Genomic DNA, 17,549 nt, shown 5'->3' on the forward strand with positions numbered 1-17,549 from the left:
TTGGTTAATATAGTTCTGACTTTGTTTTTCTAGATATAAGATATTTTTTTTAAATAAAATTATTAAAAATGCTTAAGCTCATGCACTTTTTTATTGTACACAGACGAGAATTTAAATTATTTTATAAAAAAATGAATTATGATAGTCTAAGTTGAGGGTTTTCTATTCATACATAAGTACTTAGTAGTCATAATTTGTATGCTCACTTTATGTGTTCATAAACAAAATTTGCACTATTCAAGGCATAATTGTAACTTAGGCCATCCACAAAGGGTGAGAAAAAAAGGGGGGACTCATCTCGGTGAGACGAGATAAGGGGGAGACGCGTTGTGAGCATCTCCTCCCTCTAGAACGTAACTAAATGTAAAAAATAGACTATAGTTTAGGCGAGAGGGAGTATAATATTATGCATAAGAATATGCAAGCTGCAAAAGATGGGAATAATTATCAATAGCTATGATTTGAATTTTGAATAGACATCATAACAACAGATAGCTCTTTTAACTCATCCTAACAAAAGATAGCTCTTAGCAGCAAAACTTAAACTGGAAAAAATGAATGATAAACAGAGTCTTATTTCAACCACAAACATCATATTGCATATACATGATAAGCAAAGCCCTCAACAGATCCATAAACGTCATCGTCTCTAACAACATAATCTAGCATTATTATTCGGAATAAATAATATAAGATACCTGCATAATTTCTACAACAAAGTGGTCAAGGGAGCAATAGCAACAGATTTTATGATGTAGGGTAGATTCAGAGACATGCTCATGCGTTAACTTTTGTCGCCCAGCCTGCAATGACGTGTTCTTTTGCAGCCTGTGTTTTCTTGAAGGACTCCCGAGAATAGAGCAGCTATCGTGGAGAGAGAGGGAGAGACACCATTAGCAGATTATGGTTTTTATACACCAGCAATACTTGGTACGTGCAATATACCAAGGCTCGTGTAATAATTAGATGTCAGCACATATTTGAAGTGAAACAAAATGTTTTAGGGAAAGTATAAAAACAATCTTGAAACAAGACACGTTTACCTTATACATGGGAGTTTCAGCGTAAAAAGGAGTAAAGTAGCAAGCCGAGTTAGCGTCTAAATTTAACTAGATAGTGCCCATCTGAGGCCGAATCATTTTCAAGATAGAAACTACTTTGAAAAACAATTTGATTTATAAGGATCTAAAGATGCAAGCAATCATACTTGGAGTATGCAGATAGCAGTCTATGTTGGTGTACTTTTAATACAGATGCATGTCTCATATGAGACTAAGCGATAATATTCTATTAATATTTTGAAATTATATCCGAAGTAAAAGAATTATATAATTGTGGGTGGAACTTGGAACCAAAGAAGACACAAGTTGATAGACAAATCAATTCACATTGCAAATGAGTCAAAAGAAGACGAAAAAAAACAGATTTAGTAATAACAACGAAAATACCTCCTTGTACTTATGCACATGAGTCAAGCTTTGGGGAATAGTCCAGCCCTTGAAATGGCCAAGTGCTACATCAAGATGGTAAAGCTTAGGTGCCAAACTCATATCAACAGCACAAATGTCTGCTCCATTGACATACGGTCCCTGTGTAGCAAAGATGAACAATTCCAGTTATATTCACCCTTTCCGATTTATAATATTATCCTAAAGTAACACATAAATAATTCACAACCTTAGTTTTCAGGTGCTCATCCAGCGCCTTTAATTCATCGAGCAGAGCATGATCTGTTCCATCACTGGCATCCTTGCTCATTAGGAATTTGAAAAAGGTAGGAAATATCTTGGAGCCCCTGCAAAAATATAAATGGAAAAAGATCGATTTGCAGAAGCATAATTCTATTTCTCATATCAACATAGAAGCTTCAAAATGGCATACGCAAACATGCACTGATTTGAATTGATTCACAAAGCCTATTCTCAAAAGAAAAAAAGTTAAGAGTCACATCAATGATTCAAAGCCTAGACATTGCATACAAGAACAACTAAAAAAAACAAGATTTCACTACAAAATTAGATCCAAACATCATATTTTTCCATTCCATCAGCAGCCAATTGTATATTTATATCCATGAAATCTGCTCAATGATAACTCATATGCATATAAACATGAGAATGAAATGGAAATGGGAAATGTTTTTGACCTAGAAGCTTCAAAGTGAACATTCGCACATGCAAAAACACACACACACACATACACACTGTTTTGAAGCTTCAGAAAAGGTCATTTGCAGAACCATAAATCTATTTTACACACACACACACGCACTGTTTTAAAGTGATTCACAAAGCATATTCTCAAGGGAAGAAAAGTTGAGTTACATCAAAGCCTAGAAGCACAACTCAAAAACAAGATCCAACCACATAATTAGATCCAAACATCACATTTCCATTCCATCAGCAGCCAATTTTTCATTTAAATCCATCAAATCAGCTCGATGATAACTCATACACATACGAACATGAATATGAAATGGAAAAAGAGGGGAAATTATACACCGAGGAGACTTCAGGAGGAGCAGCGAGGGAGGGATTTGGGTACTTCTCCTCCAAAATACCAACGATTACATCCGAATCAGGGATCCACTTGCCATCATCGAACTTTATGAGCGGCACCTTCCCTTCCGGGTTCACTTCCAGAAACCTAACAACAAACCATCGAGAAAACTAGTTAAGCCTTTACCAAAAACCCTAAATTCAGCTGCGTTTTGAGCTAATTACCACTGGGGCTTGGCGGCCAAGTTGATCAACTGCTGCTTGTACTCGACTCGCTTCTCCTCCAAAGTCAGCGTAACCCTCTGGCAAAATGGGCCTAAAATGGCAAAGCAGTTCATCAGAATTTTTTGAAATAACTCACGAATACTGATTGTGTGAGTGTGTGTGTTTGTGTTTGTTGCGTGAATGAAGTGAAGATTGTAGAGGAAATTGGAGAAATTACAGTCTCCCAGAATGTCTGGAGCGCCAGTAGCGGCCTTGACGCAGATCTCAACAGCCATGGGTGGAAGTTGTTGGTGAAATCTTAGCAGAGAGAAGAAGAATCGAGAAGCGAATGTGAGAGTGAAGCGTGAGAGATGGAAGATAAAAAAACCTATTTATAGAAAAAACATTATTTTACGTAATTTTCATTAAACTATTTTTGCTGTAATCTTATTTAAGTAAAAATTGTAAGAACGTTGAATTGTAACATTAAATTATTTTAAATTCTGATTTGGACTTTTTTTGCACTTTGACGCATGGAATGACGATTTAACACAAAGATGCAGTTAAAATTAAACAGTAATTAAGGTTTTTTTTTACTACTAGTAGTACTATTTTTGGATTGTTGGCACCGGAAATATGCTAATTTATCTTTTTTACTTTTTCAATTTTTTGTGATTCATATCCATTTGTAATGAAATATAGATGTCTAATTAGAACGAATTTTATCTTAAAAAAATTATTCCTATTTGCATTAATGTACGTAGGGCCTAAATTGGAGGCATGAAACTATTACTAACTTCTAGAATCCTCCAAAGTTGTAAGTACACGTATTCCCTCCGTCCGTAATTAGGAGTCCCATTTATGGGCGTCATGAGTTTAAAGAAATGTTAAGAAAAGTGGGTGGAAAAAAATTAGTGAAATATTTGTCACTTGTATATATTAGTTTTAAATGAAATATGAGAGGAATGAGTTAGTGGAAGGTGTGACCTTATTACTATTTATGGTAAAAGTGAACCGAAACTCCTATTCGCGGATAGACTAAAATGGAGAAACGGGACTTCTATTCGCTGACAAAGGGAGTAGTACTTTATTTTGAGTCAATAGTAATTCTGTCTTTTCTATTCTGGATATTTAAATAATACTATAGATGATTCTTTCAAAAATAAAACAAAAGTATAATTTAGCTTTTTTGTTACTAGTATATATTTTGGCATATTAACTTTGTGTGAATCTTATAGTAGTAGTGTATTACATGATTAAGTTGAGAGTCACTAATGGAAATATAAATTATATTAAGTTGAAAGTTTTTTATAGAGAAATTAATTAACTAATTAAAAAATTTAATCAGGATAGTCTAAGTTGAAGGTTTTCTATCATACTACTACAATTTATGTCATCGTTAACCAAATTTGAGCTATTCAATAATCTCACCATCAATGGATAGAAATCTTACTTTTTTCTGAAATGAATTTTAAGAAATGGAATAGAATGAATTAATCAAATGTGATTCCTATTTTTTAATAGACGTGAATTTTAAGAAATGTGAATAGGGTGAATTAATCAAATGTGAACCCTATTTTGTTTATATAAAAAATAAACGAGACTTCTATTAGCTGGATATATTAAAATGACAAAACAAAACTTTATTTCGGACGAAAAAAGTACTATGGAGAGGTAATAATCAATCAAGCAAACACAGAATTGCAACTTACACGAACAATTAACAGAAACAAATAAAAATAATTACATGTTAGAAACTGAAGCTAGTTACATGTTAAAGAATGTAAAGTAGACAAAATTCGTGTAGCACTCTTGAACTCTCTGCCTGAACCTAATCAATAAATGTAGGAACAAAAATTGGAAACTACAATTTCTCACCAAAACTTGAGCACCATAACAAAGCACACCCAAACATCAACCTAGCTACATACATGTATGTACATTGTACAAAATGGTGCTCCAACCCGTGTGATGACGCAGTATACAATCTACTTGTCCATATCAAGACATCGATCCTTCGGAAACTGAGACATCCGGACAAGTACTTGGCAATAAACAAGTTCTCCAGTTTAGAGACATTGGTGTTGATGAAAAATAAACCCCTAAGACTGTCACAAATTCAACATAATGTCCAATCTGCAATCCGAATATGACATTTATGTACTGGCTGTTAGGAAACTACAAAGAATGTGCTTTAGAAAGTAGAGGAGCATTCGTTCATAAGCAGTGCTATAGATGATTGAAGTATGTTGAAAACGGGAGATTGGAGTAAGTACCTGAAGATGGCGGAAGCACCAGAACTTTGCAAAATTTCAGCATACAGAAGGAAGCTTTAGCTGGCTAAATAAATATGCAGCCATTTCAGAATTATCAGCCATAAAAAAAGGCTTTACTTCGTCTGTGGGCTTTACCAGCAGCTCTGAGTAAGGGCCTAGATGCAGTCTCAACCAGTATTTAAAAGAGCTCCTCAAGCTTACACACGGTGAAAGTATTCTTCCGAAGGGTGATTTCAGAAAGCATTGCCTCTGAACCAATATAATAGAACTAGAGCGCAACGTCCAATTTGTTTGAACCGATATAAAATAGGCATTAGCTATTTCACAGCTTAACCATGAATTCGCCCCGCAGCTAGAAAATGAGAATTGGGAGAATTGAAGTGAATTTCTTATCAGGCCAGTAAAACGGAATGTAGGTTTTCATTCAGTAGCTGAAAGTGAAATATATGGCTACTCATTTGACAGCTGAAGCAAGCCACGCATCTGGAGGTACGGATTTTCCAATAGCTTTTCATTGTTGCTCTGTAAATACAAGTGTAAAGTATCTCAAACACCAAATCAGGATGATAAAAGGAACATTTACATAAAAGAGTTACAAAAGCATATAAAACAACCCGAATGAAAACACTGGAACAAAAGCGTCCAACCTCTTACCTCTGTGGTGTGATAATGTATTCTACTCTGGACCTAATTTGGGTAATCACAAAGGGTAACTAAGATGCATTCTCATAAAGGAAGCACTACAGTCTAACTTTGACAGTGTGCTTTGTTGCGACTTACTGGCACCAGACATTCTATGACAGTGACCAAACTTTATTGGCTGGTCACAGTGAATAATTATCACACAAGATTTTTTTACTGCATAAACAAACATAAAACTTCCAAAATAATCCAGAACTTTCTACAGATATAAAACTTTATACAAGAACGCACCTGTTGAGCCTTTGAAACAAGACTCTGAAGTTTCCGCTGGTAACTCTCTGGTTCCTCGGTCATCATTCTCTGTGATATATACAAGTTTAAATTAAATTAGTTTAATATCTTCGAATTTCATTGTTCAAAATCAGTGAAAGACACCCTGTACTTGCCTTCAGAAGAAAAGTAGAAGAGTAGTATGCCACTCTTGCATCTGTATCATCCAACAATTCCCTGGCAAAAATACATACAAATATGAAAAATTAATTCAAAATAAACTCAATAAACAGTGAGTAGAAGCTGATGGTTTACCAGAAGAATTCTTCTCCACCAACATCTTTGAAAGCAGCAGGATCTGCTGTGCATTTACCAATCAAAAGCAGCAGAAGTGTAGCCCTTATGTCTGATGTGCCACCAGGGAGATTTCCTCTCCCTTTGCTACCTACAGAGACACCTAATGCAATATTATCTGTCGCAGCACCAGCAAGTTGGATCAAAGGCCAGTAAAATAATGCAGCAGGAACACGAGCAATCAACTGCATGGGTACAATGGCTTGTCCACGAAGAAGCAGGGCTGCCATGGATGCAGTATCGCGAATTGGAATCTGCATATTTTTTCCAACTTTAGTGCTAGGACTTCCAGTAAAATCATTGTGATCAATGTTCTCTGCTATGGAGGGTCGTTCTGCCCCATCTGACTTTTTCATTCTTTCTAAATTCATGGAATCTTGCCGGTGCATTGTATCTCCAAACTTTGTTGCAGTAGTATGTGCGACTTTCAAGCATAGTTGAGACAACAGAATATCACACATCTGTCCAAGAAAAATATGAGCAATAGCATTACAAAATAAATAGCACAAACAATTGTATAGCTAACTATTCAAACGTAAGAATGGACAGGCAGGCAGGCAGTGAATGCAGCGACAGTTGTGCTGTAACATGAGTAAAGGGCACAATCATACATACAGCAATGCCAAAAACCACTAATTCAAAATGAAGAAAGAGAATTTCTTTGGGCAATGGTCATCCACAAGCAACATGTAAGAAATCCCACCAGCATCTCCTTAAATTCAACAAATATGGAGATTCTGTGCCCTACATACAGATAGATGTTAAAACAAAGCAGAGTAGTAGTGAGCACCTTTAAAATATTCATTCGATCAGTTTCATTTTCCTGAGCCATCAGCGATAAGCCACAGCTCATGATATCTATCACCGCATTTGCTTTTTGGAGACGACTCTTGTCATGTCTACGGTCCAGAGTTTGACTACGCATTGCCTGCTGGACTTCCTTTTCATCCAGTAAAAATTTACACTGGATCAGCAGCCTCTCCAAAACAAACAGAAAGCCCCATCTGATATGGTTATTTTTTGACTTGAGAAGTCCACACATAAGCCAAATAGGTAATGGAATATCTAATGATGCTGAATAATCATTAGCACCAGCAAGCAAAATTTTCTGCTCCAAGTTTTTAACACTTGAGAGACTCAGATCTCCTTCCCTGTTAACTTCTGCAATCAGCAAGTCCCCCAACCACAGATACCCATTCTGACGATAACATTCTCGTTCAGAGTGAAGAAGAGAATGTAAAGTGGTCCAGCAAAGCTTTGCACTCATAGCAGTATTCGCAGGAACTCCATCAATGCTTCCAATAGATTTTAACGATTTTGTGATAGTAATCATTTGGATGAACTCTTTGTCTACACGAGTAAATGATCCTATGAGGGCATCAAATTTCTCAACAATCTTCTCCAATAACTGCAATAGGAAAGAAATTTAATGCACAATTAATTAAGTTTATCAATAAATTCTACCTCTACTCCTCTAGGCATCCTCTACACATGTCACCACATTGTAAAGTTATCTCAAACAATGGAAAGCAGAAAGGAAATGAGTACAATTTAGCTTTGAATGCCAAAAATATAAGAGGCATAAGTGCCAAAAAGGTGAATTCGACATAGCAAAGGACATGGATAACTGAGCCACTCATTTGGATAAACCTTGAAAGCAATAAATCCACTGGGGAGCTTATACTATCCTTTCCATGTAACAATCAAAATGTTGCTTCCAAACCATAACAAAATCCATTACATTTGGTTATCCCATGTAGCTCCACCTCAAAATTGGGAGATGCATATATATAGATCCTCTAGAAAGAATTTACCAAACTTATCAAAAGCTCAACTAGAAATATAGAGAATGAGAAACTCATACCTACATTATTCAGATACTATTTAACGTATAGAGTTGTATACAAGTATGATATTAGATCAATATAAAATTATAACAATACACTGTACGACAATGTAAAAGTCAAAGTGAAATATACCATCAAAAGCCGTTCATTATTAGGATATGTGGACAATGAAGCAGAGATCGATCTCCTCAACAGTTCTACAATGCCTTCAACTCCCAACTTGACAGAACTATGCAGTGCTTCAGGTGCATCAGCAAGCACTAGCAAGGTAGCAATAGGTCGAACTTCATCATCACTATACTCAGAAACACCAACAGCCATACAACTCTCATTTATTTTATGCAGAACATAGTCAAAAATCACAAGATATAGATTTCTCCTCTCTTCTCTTGAGGTTGACAGCACTAACTGCATTGGCCAAATGAATATGCAAATTCAACAATACATACTTGTAAATTCATCCAAAAAAATTGTTTTGTTTTCTAATATGAAACAACTGATAAGAACTCAGATGTAGGTAATATGGATGCGATTTAGTGGTGCTTGGATTGAGGGACTATGGTCACACATGTAACATATAGCATTACAGAAATAGATAATAGTCTCATACATAATATGCAGATAGTTAAAGATGAAGATCTTCATAGTACCTAAATATCTTGGTATATATCATCCTTATGGATAAAATCTGGCTTATAGGAACTAATAATATCATACCTCCCCAAAAATAAAGTCAATTCCACCAATCAGATCAACTTGGTTAACAAGAAACAAAGGACTGGCTGGAACATTTTTATCAGGTTCCTCAGGCATTTGATAGAAAAGGTTTGTCATCATGCAGATAAGCTTGGAATGGACTATTTCTGCCCAAGTATTTTTTCTACTGATCTTCATCAGTACTTCAATGACCTGTAAGCAAACAAAAAGCAAGAAACTGCTTGAGGTAGGAAAAACATGTGGAACAAACGGCATTCAATTTCTGGAAAGTTAATGGAGTATATCTTTAAGAACACTTCTAGAACTATAATCTGTTAGGAGGTTTTTCAGCCACGCATAACACACCAACATATATACGAAGTTCTTTTTCTTTTTCTTTTTAAGCATAGCATTCATCATTCATCTAAGTATATCTTAGAGATCTTTAAGAAATGACTAGTAAAAAAATTAAGGTGGATTTCAGTAAAAGAACTTGGCTATGTTAAGTTTGTTATTCTGGCGTTGTCATTCTTCCTCTTATCATATTCATTTCAACCATCAATATTACTCAAGTTAGAAACCAAAAGTACTTGGATCAAGATAATTGATGTAATTCACGATCTAGCAGTTCTTTGATTTCTCTGACAAAATCCATAGTAATACTCCCTTTGTCCCATTAAAAATGAAACTTTTCTAAAACGGAAACAACATCATCTCTACTTTTTCATCTCTCTTCCTTTATTCTCTCCTCATTAACTCACAAAACAACACTACATAAACTCTCATGCCAAAAAGCAAATGTTTCATTTCTAATGGGACGGAGGGAGTATTTTGGTAGATCTCAGACCCAGAAGATGCAAGGACCCACTTCCTTGTTCTTGTTTGCCAGTTTCCTGCTTTTCTTTTTACTGATTTTATAGAGATTGCTCCAGGATACATGTTTGTGAGTCCTAAATTAAGTGTTGTCCTCAGAAATACCTACTAATAATGTTTCAGGAAGATCATGTTCTACAAACAACCACCATCCATAATTAAGGTCAGTTGATTCGCGTCAAGACATGCTCAGGAATCAGTAGATTACAAGAAAGCTGGGTCAATGAAGTACTCACTCTAATGTCAAGGCCTTTCAATCTGCTTCGCCGAATCTTGCCTCTATCACAAACAAAGTACAGTAAACAGCTCAAGGAAGAAGCCCAGACAGCCTCTTCTTCCTCTTCTATCTGTGAAATGCATGTATCAAGTAGGAAAAGTTGATAAGAATCGCGATATATGATCTAATAAGATCACTTGTGGTCTGAAAAAGGAAAATCAAAGGGTCAACATGATCAAACCACAGAAAAGTAAAAAAAAATGAATGGTTGGACCTAGCAAGACGTATGGTTCTTAGTAATACAAACAATCTGCTTGCTTATTCATCCAACTTTGGCTATGACACCTGAAGGGCAGTTCTTAGATTTTCTTCAGTTCGTGATATTTTCTCTTTAACTTTCAGTAAGATCTGTTTACCAGGCCCTGTTCAGATGACAAAATGTGCATTGCTCAAGATATACAAGTTCTGACCTCATAAGGATCTTCGTATAATTACTTTTCACACCCTAAACTGTGTCCAAATAAAGCCTTTAATTATTTGATCTAATTCTGAAGTGGTAGGTTGGAAGTAGAGGCAAAAAAAGGTGATGTGATTGCTCATTCTTAAAGATGGAAATGGGAGGAACAGGCTATAGGACATGCATGCTACAATCAAGAGTCTTAAGAGGCCACTGCTGTGGATAAATGTGCTGAATTAGAATTCAATACTTAAATCTGGCAAAATAAGATGTCTTTTGAAATGATAAATGTCATCTCCAGAGGCCTGTTTGCTTTAGTTGGGAAATGGGCACGTTCACTGTGAGGATTGAACCCTAGACCTCACTCTATACACAGAGGACATCCAAGCGGACTCCAAAGGACAATTGATGCTTTGGTTCCATTATAATCAAGAAGTGAGGCACTAAATTGCATTGGAAGATCATAATGTTGCATTTCAAGATTAAAGATATAAAGGATTTATCTTAACCACCATATCAATTCCAATTCTTGATAAACAAGACTAGTGAAGATGCTGCTTTTGCTTCATTTTACATGCATATTTAAGATGCAGCTAATTCCATAGAACCAGCAAGCATTTCAAACAACTAACGTATTCAGAAGCAAACATTATTGATACTTCAGCTAAATCATACACCAATTTGAACTCCTCAAGTATTTCAAAGTTAACTGATTATGTTCTATTTATATCTCTAATATAGTGACTTCCAGTGCACTATTTCAATGACACCCAGTCGAATCATTGGTTTGAATTTCGAAAAGCAACCTTCCAGATAAAACACTACTCCTACTTGTTAGAACTTCCCTACATAATTGACTGGGTTAGACTTAACAGTAACAAGAAGCCATTCCCTAAGGGTAAATCCAACAAGATCATGCAGTAAATACAAAGAATCAGCAACCCAAAAGACAAAAAGAAGATTAAAAGAAATAATAAACCATTACAGATCTTTTTATCACAAACAGGTATACCTGTACAAGATGAAGCATAACCTCAAAGAGAATGCCCAAAATCCAACATTCAAACTTCTCAATAGCTAATGAATTTCCTGTTTTCCTGAAAAAGTCTGTCTTTGTCCCATTATTTGAATCTTGGGTTCCATTGTCAAAGCATGCTTCCTGGGAGTACTGTTCATCAATCATTGTGGATCCATCAAGTGCTGGAGGCTCCAATAAATGTGCATGCACTCCAAGGTTAATAATCAAATCAAAAGCCCGAGTTTTTGACATCACTCGGGGAGAATTTAGCATGTCCTATAATGTATTAAGAAAACATTAGATTCCTTATATGGTCAACTTATTATCATGTGGAAAAATAAGTAATACCTCTAGCAAGGATAGAGCAAGAGGTGCAGCTGTCTCAGAATCTAAAACATACCTGCAAAAAAATGTCAGGAATGAAATCAGTTGAGCTGCTAGTTAAAAGTACTGTCAGCTATTTATATTACCGTCCACTCCCTAAAAACACTTTAACAAAGCTAATTTAAGTCAACTGTACTCAGATAATTGGTAGTGAATTGCCAAAATCAGACAGTTGCGTGGTAGTTATTAGTGTAATCCCATACCTATTGACAACATTAATATATAGTATTAAATTATCTTTATTTTAGAATCAGTAAAATTGCTCTGCCATTAGAAAAGAATCAGTAACTGACACAGACACACATAAACACACACGTGCACGCATAAAGATTAGTTGATCGAAGAAAATGCTTCAAATAATCGAGAAAACAGCAATTACGTATAAAGTTATCTTCTTGTGCTTGTTATCTTATTAACCCAGTCATGAATAATGCCTTAATTTAATCCTCATTCTTAGGCTTGCATATAGAATGAGAGAAGGAGACTGCTCCTGTATGCAAATCGCAGAGTCATAATACATAAGCACGAGCAGTAGAACCTACATGTCAATTACAAGTTTGACAAGAACACTGACAGCAGCATCCATCGATGGCCTTCCACTATGTCTCAGTTTTGATGACACAGTTAACTGATTGGATTTGACATTAGAAGTCTCAGAACAAACAGTAGCAATAACCTCACATACCTCCACAGGATTTAATCGCAAGGGTTGTTGTTCACTGGCAAAAACCAAGAGGTTGAGGTTGAGATTGAGATAAACAGGTAATAGAAAATTTAAAGTGACCAACTCAAACATGACGAGACATGTGATGCATACAATGTATATTTCCATGCAGAAATAAATTTTAACCAGAGTGGCGGTATGCAAGTGAGCACAAAAACATGATTATCTTAAGGAGATAATCATGCAACAAAAAAGTATTTTTCAGTATGCAAGTGAGCTTTTACCTGTAATGGCGGTATTGAAATAGTGGTCTTGCGCGGGGGCGAAAGGTGCTCATAGGAGAATCTTCCCTGAAAATAAAGACATATATATATATAAATTAATATATGTCATTCTCAGTTATGCTCAGATAGCATTTTATCTCACAAACCAACAAGCACAAAAGAATGTCCACAGATTGATAAAACCTAAAATAAACTTTAATTCAACTAGGGAACAGGTAAACATGCAATTATATAGCATAATATTCTTGCTAAAAGGATATACAAAAACATAAAAGAAAACCTATCTCCCCCCATCCCAAAAAAGAAAGAAAGAAAGAAAGAAAAATGGAGTTTCAAGTCTTCTAATAGTTATTGTCTATGTGTACTAGTTAGTAACCTTAACGAGCAGAATCTCATTAAAGACGGAGTTTACTAGGAGTCAGCAGATTGCAACTTACACTTCATATAACTTTTCTCTTTCATACTCCATAATAAACAACGTGTAGATTCAATACCTGGTTCCTCTAGGACCATGTAATATCTAGCCATACAAAAATAAACTAATGTAAACATGCTTTTTTAAGATCAGTTTTCCTTGTGTAATATCCAATAACATTAATCAAGCCTCCAATATCTTGTATCGCTTGTGTATGCATAGGACAAATTATTTAAAAGCATAAACTTAATCAATAGGTCATTCCGTTTATGATTTGCAAAGCTGTTGAGCATCAGAAGCTGAAAATTAACTTATGTAAGACTCATAATTCAAAACAAATCAGGAATTGGGTATGAGATGATCCACCAATTATTTTAATATGGGAAGTCATGCAGATTTCATGAATAAGGGAGCATCATGTATTGATATGAAACATCAGTAGCAATAAATTGAACATCAAGACCGCATTCAATGATTCAAATGATAGGATTAAGAAATGCGTGCCAAATTTCATCAGTCCCCTGTTTGGAGCGTTTCAGTGCTGTTATTGCTCTCAAATGAGCAAAAGCTGAATTTGAATTGGTTAGAGTAGTCAGCAGTGAGGGCTGCAATAGTTGATCCAGAAAAGGCATCTCAGCACTCCCAAATATTTTCCATGCTTCACCCTTTTTTGCTTCCATGTCCCCGACAAGAAGAGCTGCTGCACCCACTTCTAGGAAATTATGAGTGCGGATGTCTTGCAGATTCGATATTTGATCACTGTAAGTGAGTACCTTCAGCATTAAGACATAAAAAGAGGTATACAATATTAGTGTATAACAGTAACTTGAACAGAAGAAGAAGACCTCTTCGGCAAAAGATATGATGGCTGTTGGTCTCCTGACCAGCGCCATCTGAAAACATCAATTGCCATAAAGTCATCATTTTCATTTTCATCAACTTCTTCAGCTATTGGAGAGTCAGAAACAGATGCAATAGATGCATCCTTGCTCTCCAAAGACTCCTTGGCATTTGCAGGACTGAGTTGAGAGTTGAATGATTTACTCAATAAGGATGACAGAGTTGGCAGTGATTGCCTTGACGCAGGTGCAGCTCCCGCAAAGGCAGCTGGTTGGAACGAACGTTTTGGGATATATTGTGCAACTAAAGAGCGAACATAGTTTAAGGATTTCACAAGTGCTCCAGATGCAAAGCTTGAAATAGGCAATGGATTCACATTTGTAGATGGTCCTGGATTTAATGATTGTTGACTTAATGAATGCGACCATGGCAACAGTTTCCGATGTGGGCTCATATCACACTCGGCAATTATACTAGTACAAAACCGATCAATCTGTAGTAAGGTATCCTCACTGGGTTTATATCTGCAATGCATAAAAGACCTTGCGTATGAGATCCTTAGGCGGCATAGATTCACATGCTTTTTAGTCCTACTCGCGTGGTCTGAAGGTATAAATTTGTTTTTTCACCCTCTGCACCACGTTATCTAATTAATGCGTCATAACTGAAAATAGTGATGATTGTTTAAAGCATTTAAAAGTTTGTTTAGTTTTCGAGGAGAAAGAAAAGAATAAACCAGTGATTGACATAGGAAGAAATTTACATTCAATAAATGAAGAGCCGTCCAACATCATCCACATTAATTAAATATCCAATACAAAAAATATTGGAGAAACTATTGTTCTCTAGTGGTTAGTGGTGAAAGCTAAACCCCTAATAGCATAGGGGCCTCTTCTTACAGTCTTACAGGACAAAGGCCAATAATCTGATGAAAATATGGTTTGAAATTTTGATGTACTAAGAGCTTCAGTTAACTCTTCTAGCCCTTTCTCCATAAACCTCTTCTATCAATTTTAAAGTAGCGAATGAAAATATGTGGTTGTATAGACAATAGAGAATTGATTTCTATGTTGTGTTGAAGGATATCTATCTAGTTGGATTGATAATGAATTGGAAAGTGCACCAACAACTCAACCAAGATAAAAGAAAACTGGTTACTAAAGATGTTTTTATCAATTTTTCATATTAATAGGCCTGAAATGCAACAAGTTTAACTCCAAGTCTGAACTAGTGTAACAACGTAGTACTCCTTCCGTCCCATGTTACTCGCACTTTTCATTTTAGGCCGTAAATTTGGGATTGATTTTTTAGTGTAATTAAATTAGAATTTTAAGTGTAATGAGACATCACTTAATAAAGGAGCTCTTAACTTAAACTAACATATTAATTAAATGCATTAATTCTAACTAAAACTATAAATAGTGTAAGGAGTTTGTGACGAGCCGAAAAGCAACAGTGCAAGTAACATGGGACGGAGGGAGTACTTCATAATGTTGAGTGAACCATCAGGCATATATTTTGATAACACATTTATCCATTGTGAATATGAAACATTCTGGCACAAGTCAATGTCGCATGCACTCAAATCTAACGAATGCTTCTAATAGAAAGACAATATCCAATGACAAGATAAGATGTGATCACCTTAAAAGAAATCGCTTCAAAAGCGCCACACACCTTCCAACCACAGCAGGACTGTTTAAAGCATAGAGAGAGTAAGATGTGTAATTCTTAAAAGAACACTAACAGTAAAAGGAAGAGAATCATTTCGAAGCACAAAAGGTAAAGAAATAGTTGCAAAATACTCCCTTCCCATATGAATAGAGACTTCTGGGACATCACAGGTTTTAATGCATAATTGGTAAAGTAGGATAGAGATAGAAAGAAAAAGTTATTGGAGTGCGTTAGTGATAATGGGGACCACCTCATTAGATAGAAAAAAGTTAGCAAAAATAGAAGGGACTATTTTTATGGGACGGACCAAAATGGAAAGAGTCTTTATTTTTATGGGAATGAGGGAGTACAAATCATAAAATTTCCTCAAAAATAGATAATCAAGAAAAACACCTTCGATAAGGTAACAGAGCATGGTATGTGGTATAACTGACCTTTTTATATCCTTACAAGATAAGATACTAGCTGCACAACTTTTCAAACAACAGCAAAAGCGTACCTGCGTTCCCTCTCTGCAAGAGTGTGTTCTAGGATCATGCCATATGCCAAGTCAATTGTGGCCTGTGCTGCCAAGTAATCCTGCCATGTATGAACATATCATATCATATCATAGCCAATTTCTCTATCATTCACAAGGTTAGAGTACCACAGCACTTCTAAACTTTATTTCTAACAAATATGATTATGTACGAGAAACAATGTTGAATGGAAAATTAAGACTTCTTGACATGGCATTCATGACTATCATCATTTGCAGTGGCATAACTCCGTCAAAGTAAAAATTACTTCCTTAAAGTTTTCATCAATTTGAAATGGCATGCTGGTGCCATTTTCCAGAATAATAAACTCTCAACATCCTTTTTTTGCATTTTCATATTCCTCTGAATCTGAAGGACTAATGGTAAACTAGTCAAAACCCTGAGGCGAGCTAAAATCGAATCTCAATCTCACGATCACTAGCATTCTGCAAACCACACCTCCATAGCTCAATAACAACATCAATAAACCGCTCCCCAGCTCGATTCACCCGCTACATCTACTCCACAAATGAACATCACAAAACATAACACATAATTTAAAATACAACACAGCAATGTCCGCGAGAGAGGCTCAATTAGAAAAAAAGAGGCAGCAGCAAACGAAATTGAGCAGGAGAAAATGGTGAGGATCCAAACCCGCAGGGTCCGGGACGCTTCGAGCTGCGAGGGAGCGGCGGCGGACAAGCAATCGGCGACGGCGCGGCGGAGGGGCTCGGGAGGCTTCTTGATGGAGGAAGATCTCAGGCGGGACATGGAGGTGGCGCCAAATTGCATCCGGGAGATCGTGGGGGCTCTGGAAAGACTGAAACTGGACGACATCGCGTACGAAAAGGTGCAATACGTGCGCTGCTACTGGTCTGTATATATACCTATGATTGAAGCATTCCGATTTCAAAGAAGGTTGAGAGAGAGCAGGGATTTTGATACAGTGAAGATACAGCTCGCCAGAAGCAAAGTGAAGAAACCAGAGAGAAGAATAATTTGGGGAGAATTGATCTGAAATTTCGAGTTTCTTTTTTTAGTAATTATTGCCAAAAATAAATAAATATAGATTTAAAAGAAAAACAAAAAAACTTAAATTTGACACTTTTTAAAACACAAAAGTCAGTATTGGATGAAAAAAGATTCGATTTGACCCAAAATCCAAATCGAATTTTATGTTTTGTTCAATTTTAATTATTCGAATCACGAATATTTGTATTCACCTCGGTTGAAACCAAAATGGAGTAAAAAGTTACTTATAAAAAATGAGTTCCGAATCAAATTTTCTAATTTTGATCAAAAAATTCTGATTCAATAAGAAAATTTGAAGAAATTCAATATTTTGGCCTAGTTCGATTATTCAAAATACTAATATTGTTGTTGGGCTCCTATGTGGCTGGGCTCACCATCAGGCC

The 17,549-nt window shown here is 35.9% G+C and overlaps 2 protein-coding genes across 2 annotated transcripts; both read right to left on the minus strand.

Annotated features, from left to right (window-relative positions):
• Positions 1-555: 555 nt before the first annotated feature.
• On the minus strand, positions 556-3,096 carry LOC121760121 (glutathione S-transferase DHAR2-like). Its single transcript, XM_042155735.1, has 6 exons — positions 2,941-3,096; positions 2,724-2,814; positions 2,500-2,646; positions 1,678-1,795; positions 1,449-1,589; positions 556-864 (listed from the first exon to the last, which is right to left on the minus strand). Exons 1-6 carry the CDS (start codon positions 2,996-2,998, stop codon positions 778-780), a joined length of 642 nt encoding a protein of 213 aa, XP_042011669.1. The 5' UTR covers positions 2,999-3,096; the 3' UTR covers positions 556-777.
• Positions 3,097-4,422: 1,326 nt separating this feature from the next.
• LOC121761093 lies at positions 4,423-17,153 on the minus strand. Its single transcript, XM_042156684.1, has 18 exons — positions 16,789-17,153; positions 16,113-16,192; positions 15,584-15,634; positions 13,945-14,463; positions 13,604-13,858; positions 12,685-12,750; positions 12,279-12,455; positions 11,701-11,752; positions 11,347-11,628; positions 9,897-10,007; positions 8,809-9,000; positions 8,224-8,499; positions 7,035-7,652; positions 6,206-6,705; positions 6,067-6,127; positions 5,912-5,980; positions 4,979-5,500; positions 4,423-4,838 (listed from the first exon to the last, which is right to left on the minus strand). Exons 1-17 carry the CDS (start codon positions 16,969-16,971, stop codon positions 5,429-5,431), a joined length of 3,564 nt encoding a protein of 1,187 aa, XP_042012618.1. The 5' UTR covers positions 16,972-17,153; the 3' UTR covers positions 4,423-4,838; positions 4,979-5,428.
• Between the last annotated feature and the right edge of the window lie 396 nt (positions 17,154-17,549).

This window comes from Salvia splendens, chromosome 13 (assembly GCF_004379255.2).
Source record: "Salvia splendens isolate huo1 chromosome 13, SspV2, whole genome shotgun sequence".
NCBI lineage: Eukaryota > Viridiplantae > Streptophyta > Magnoliopsida > Lamiales > Lamiaceae > Salvia > Salvia splendens.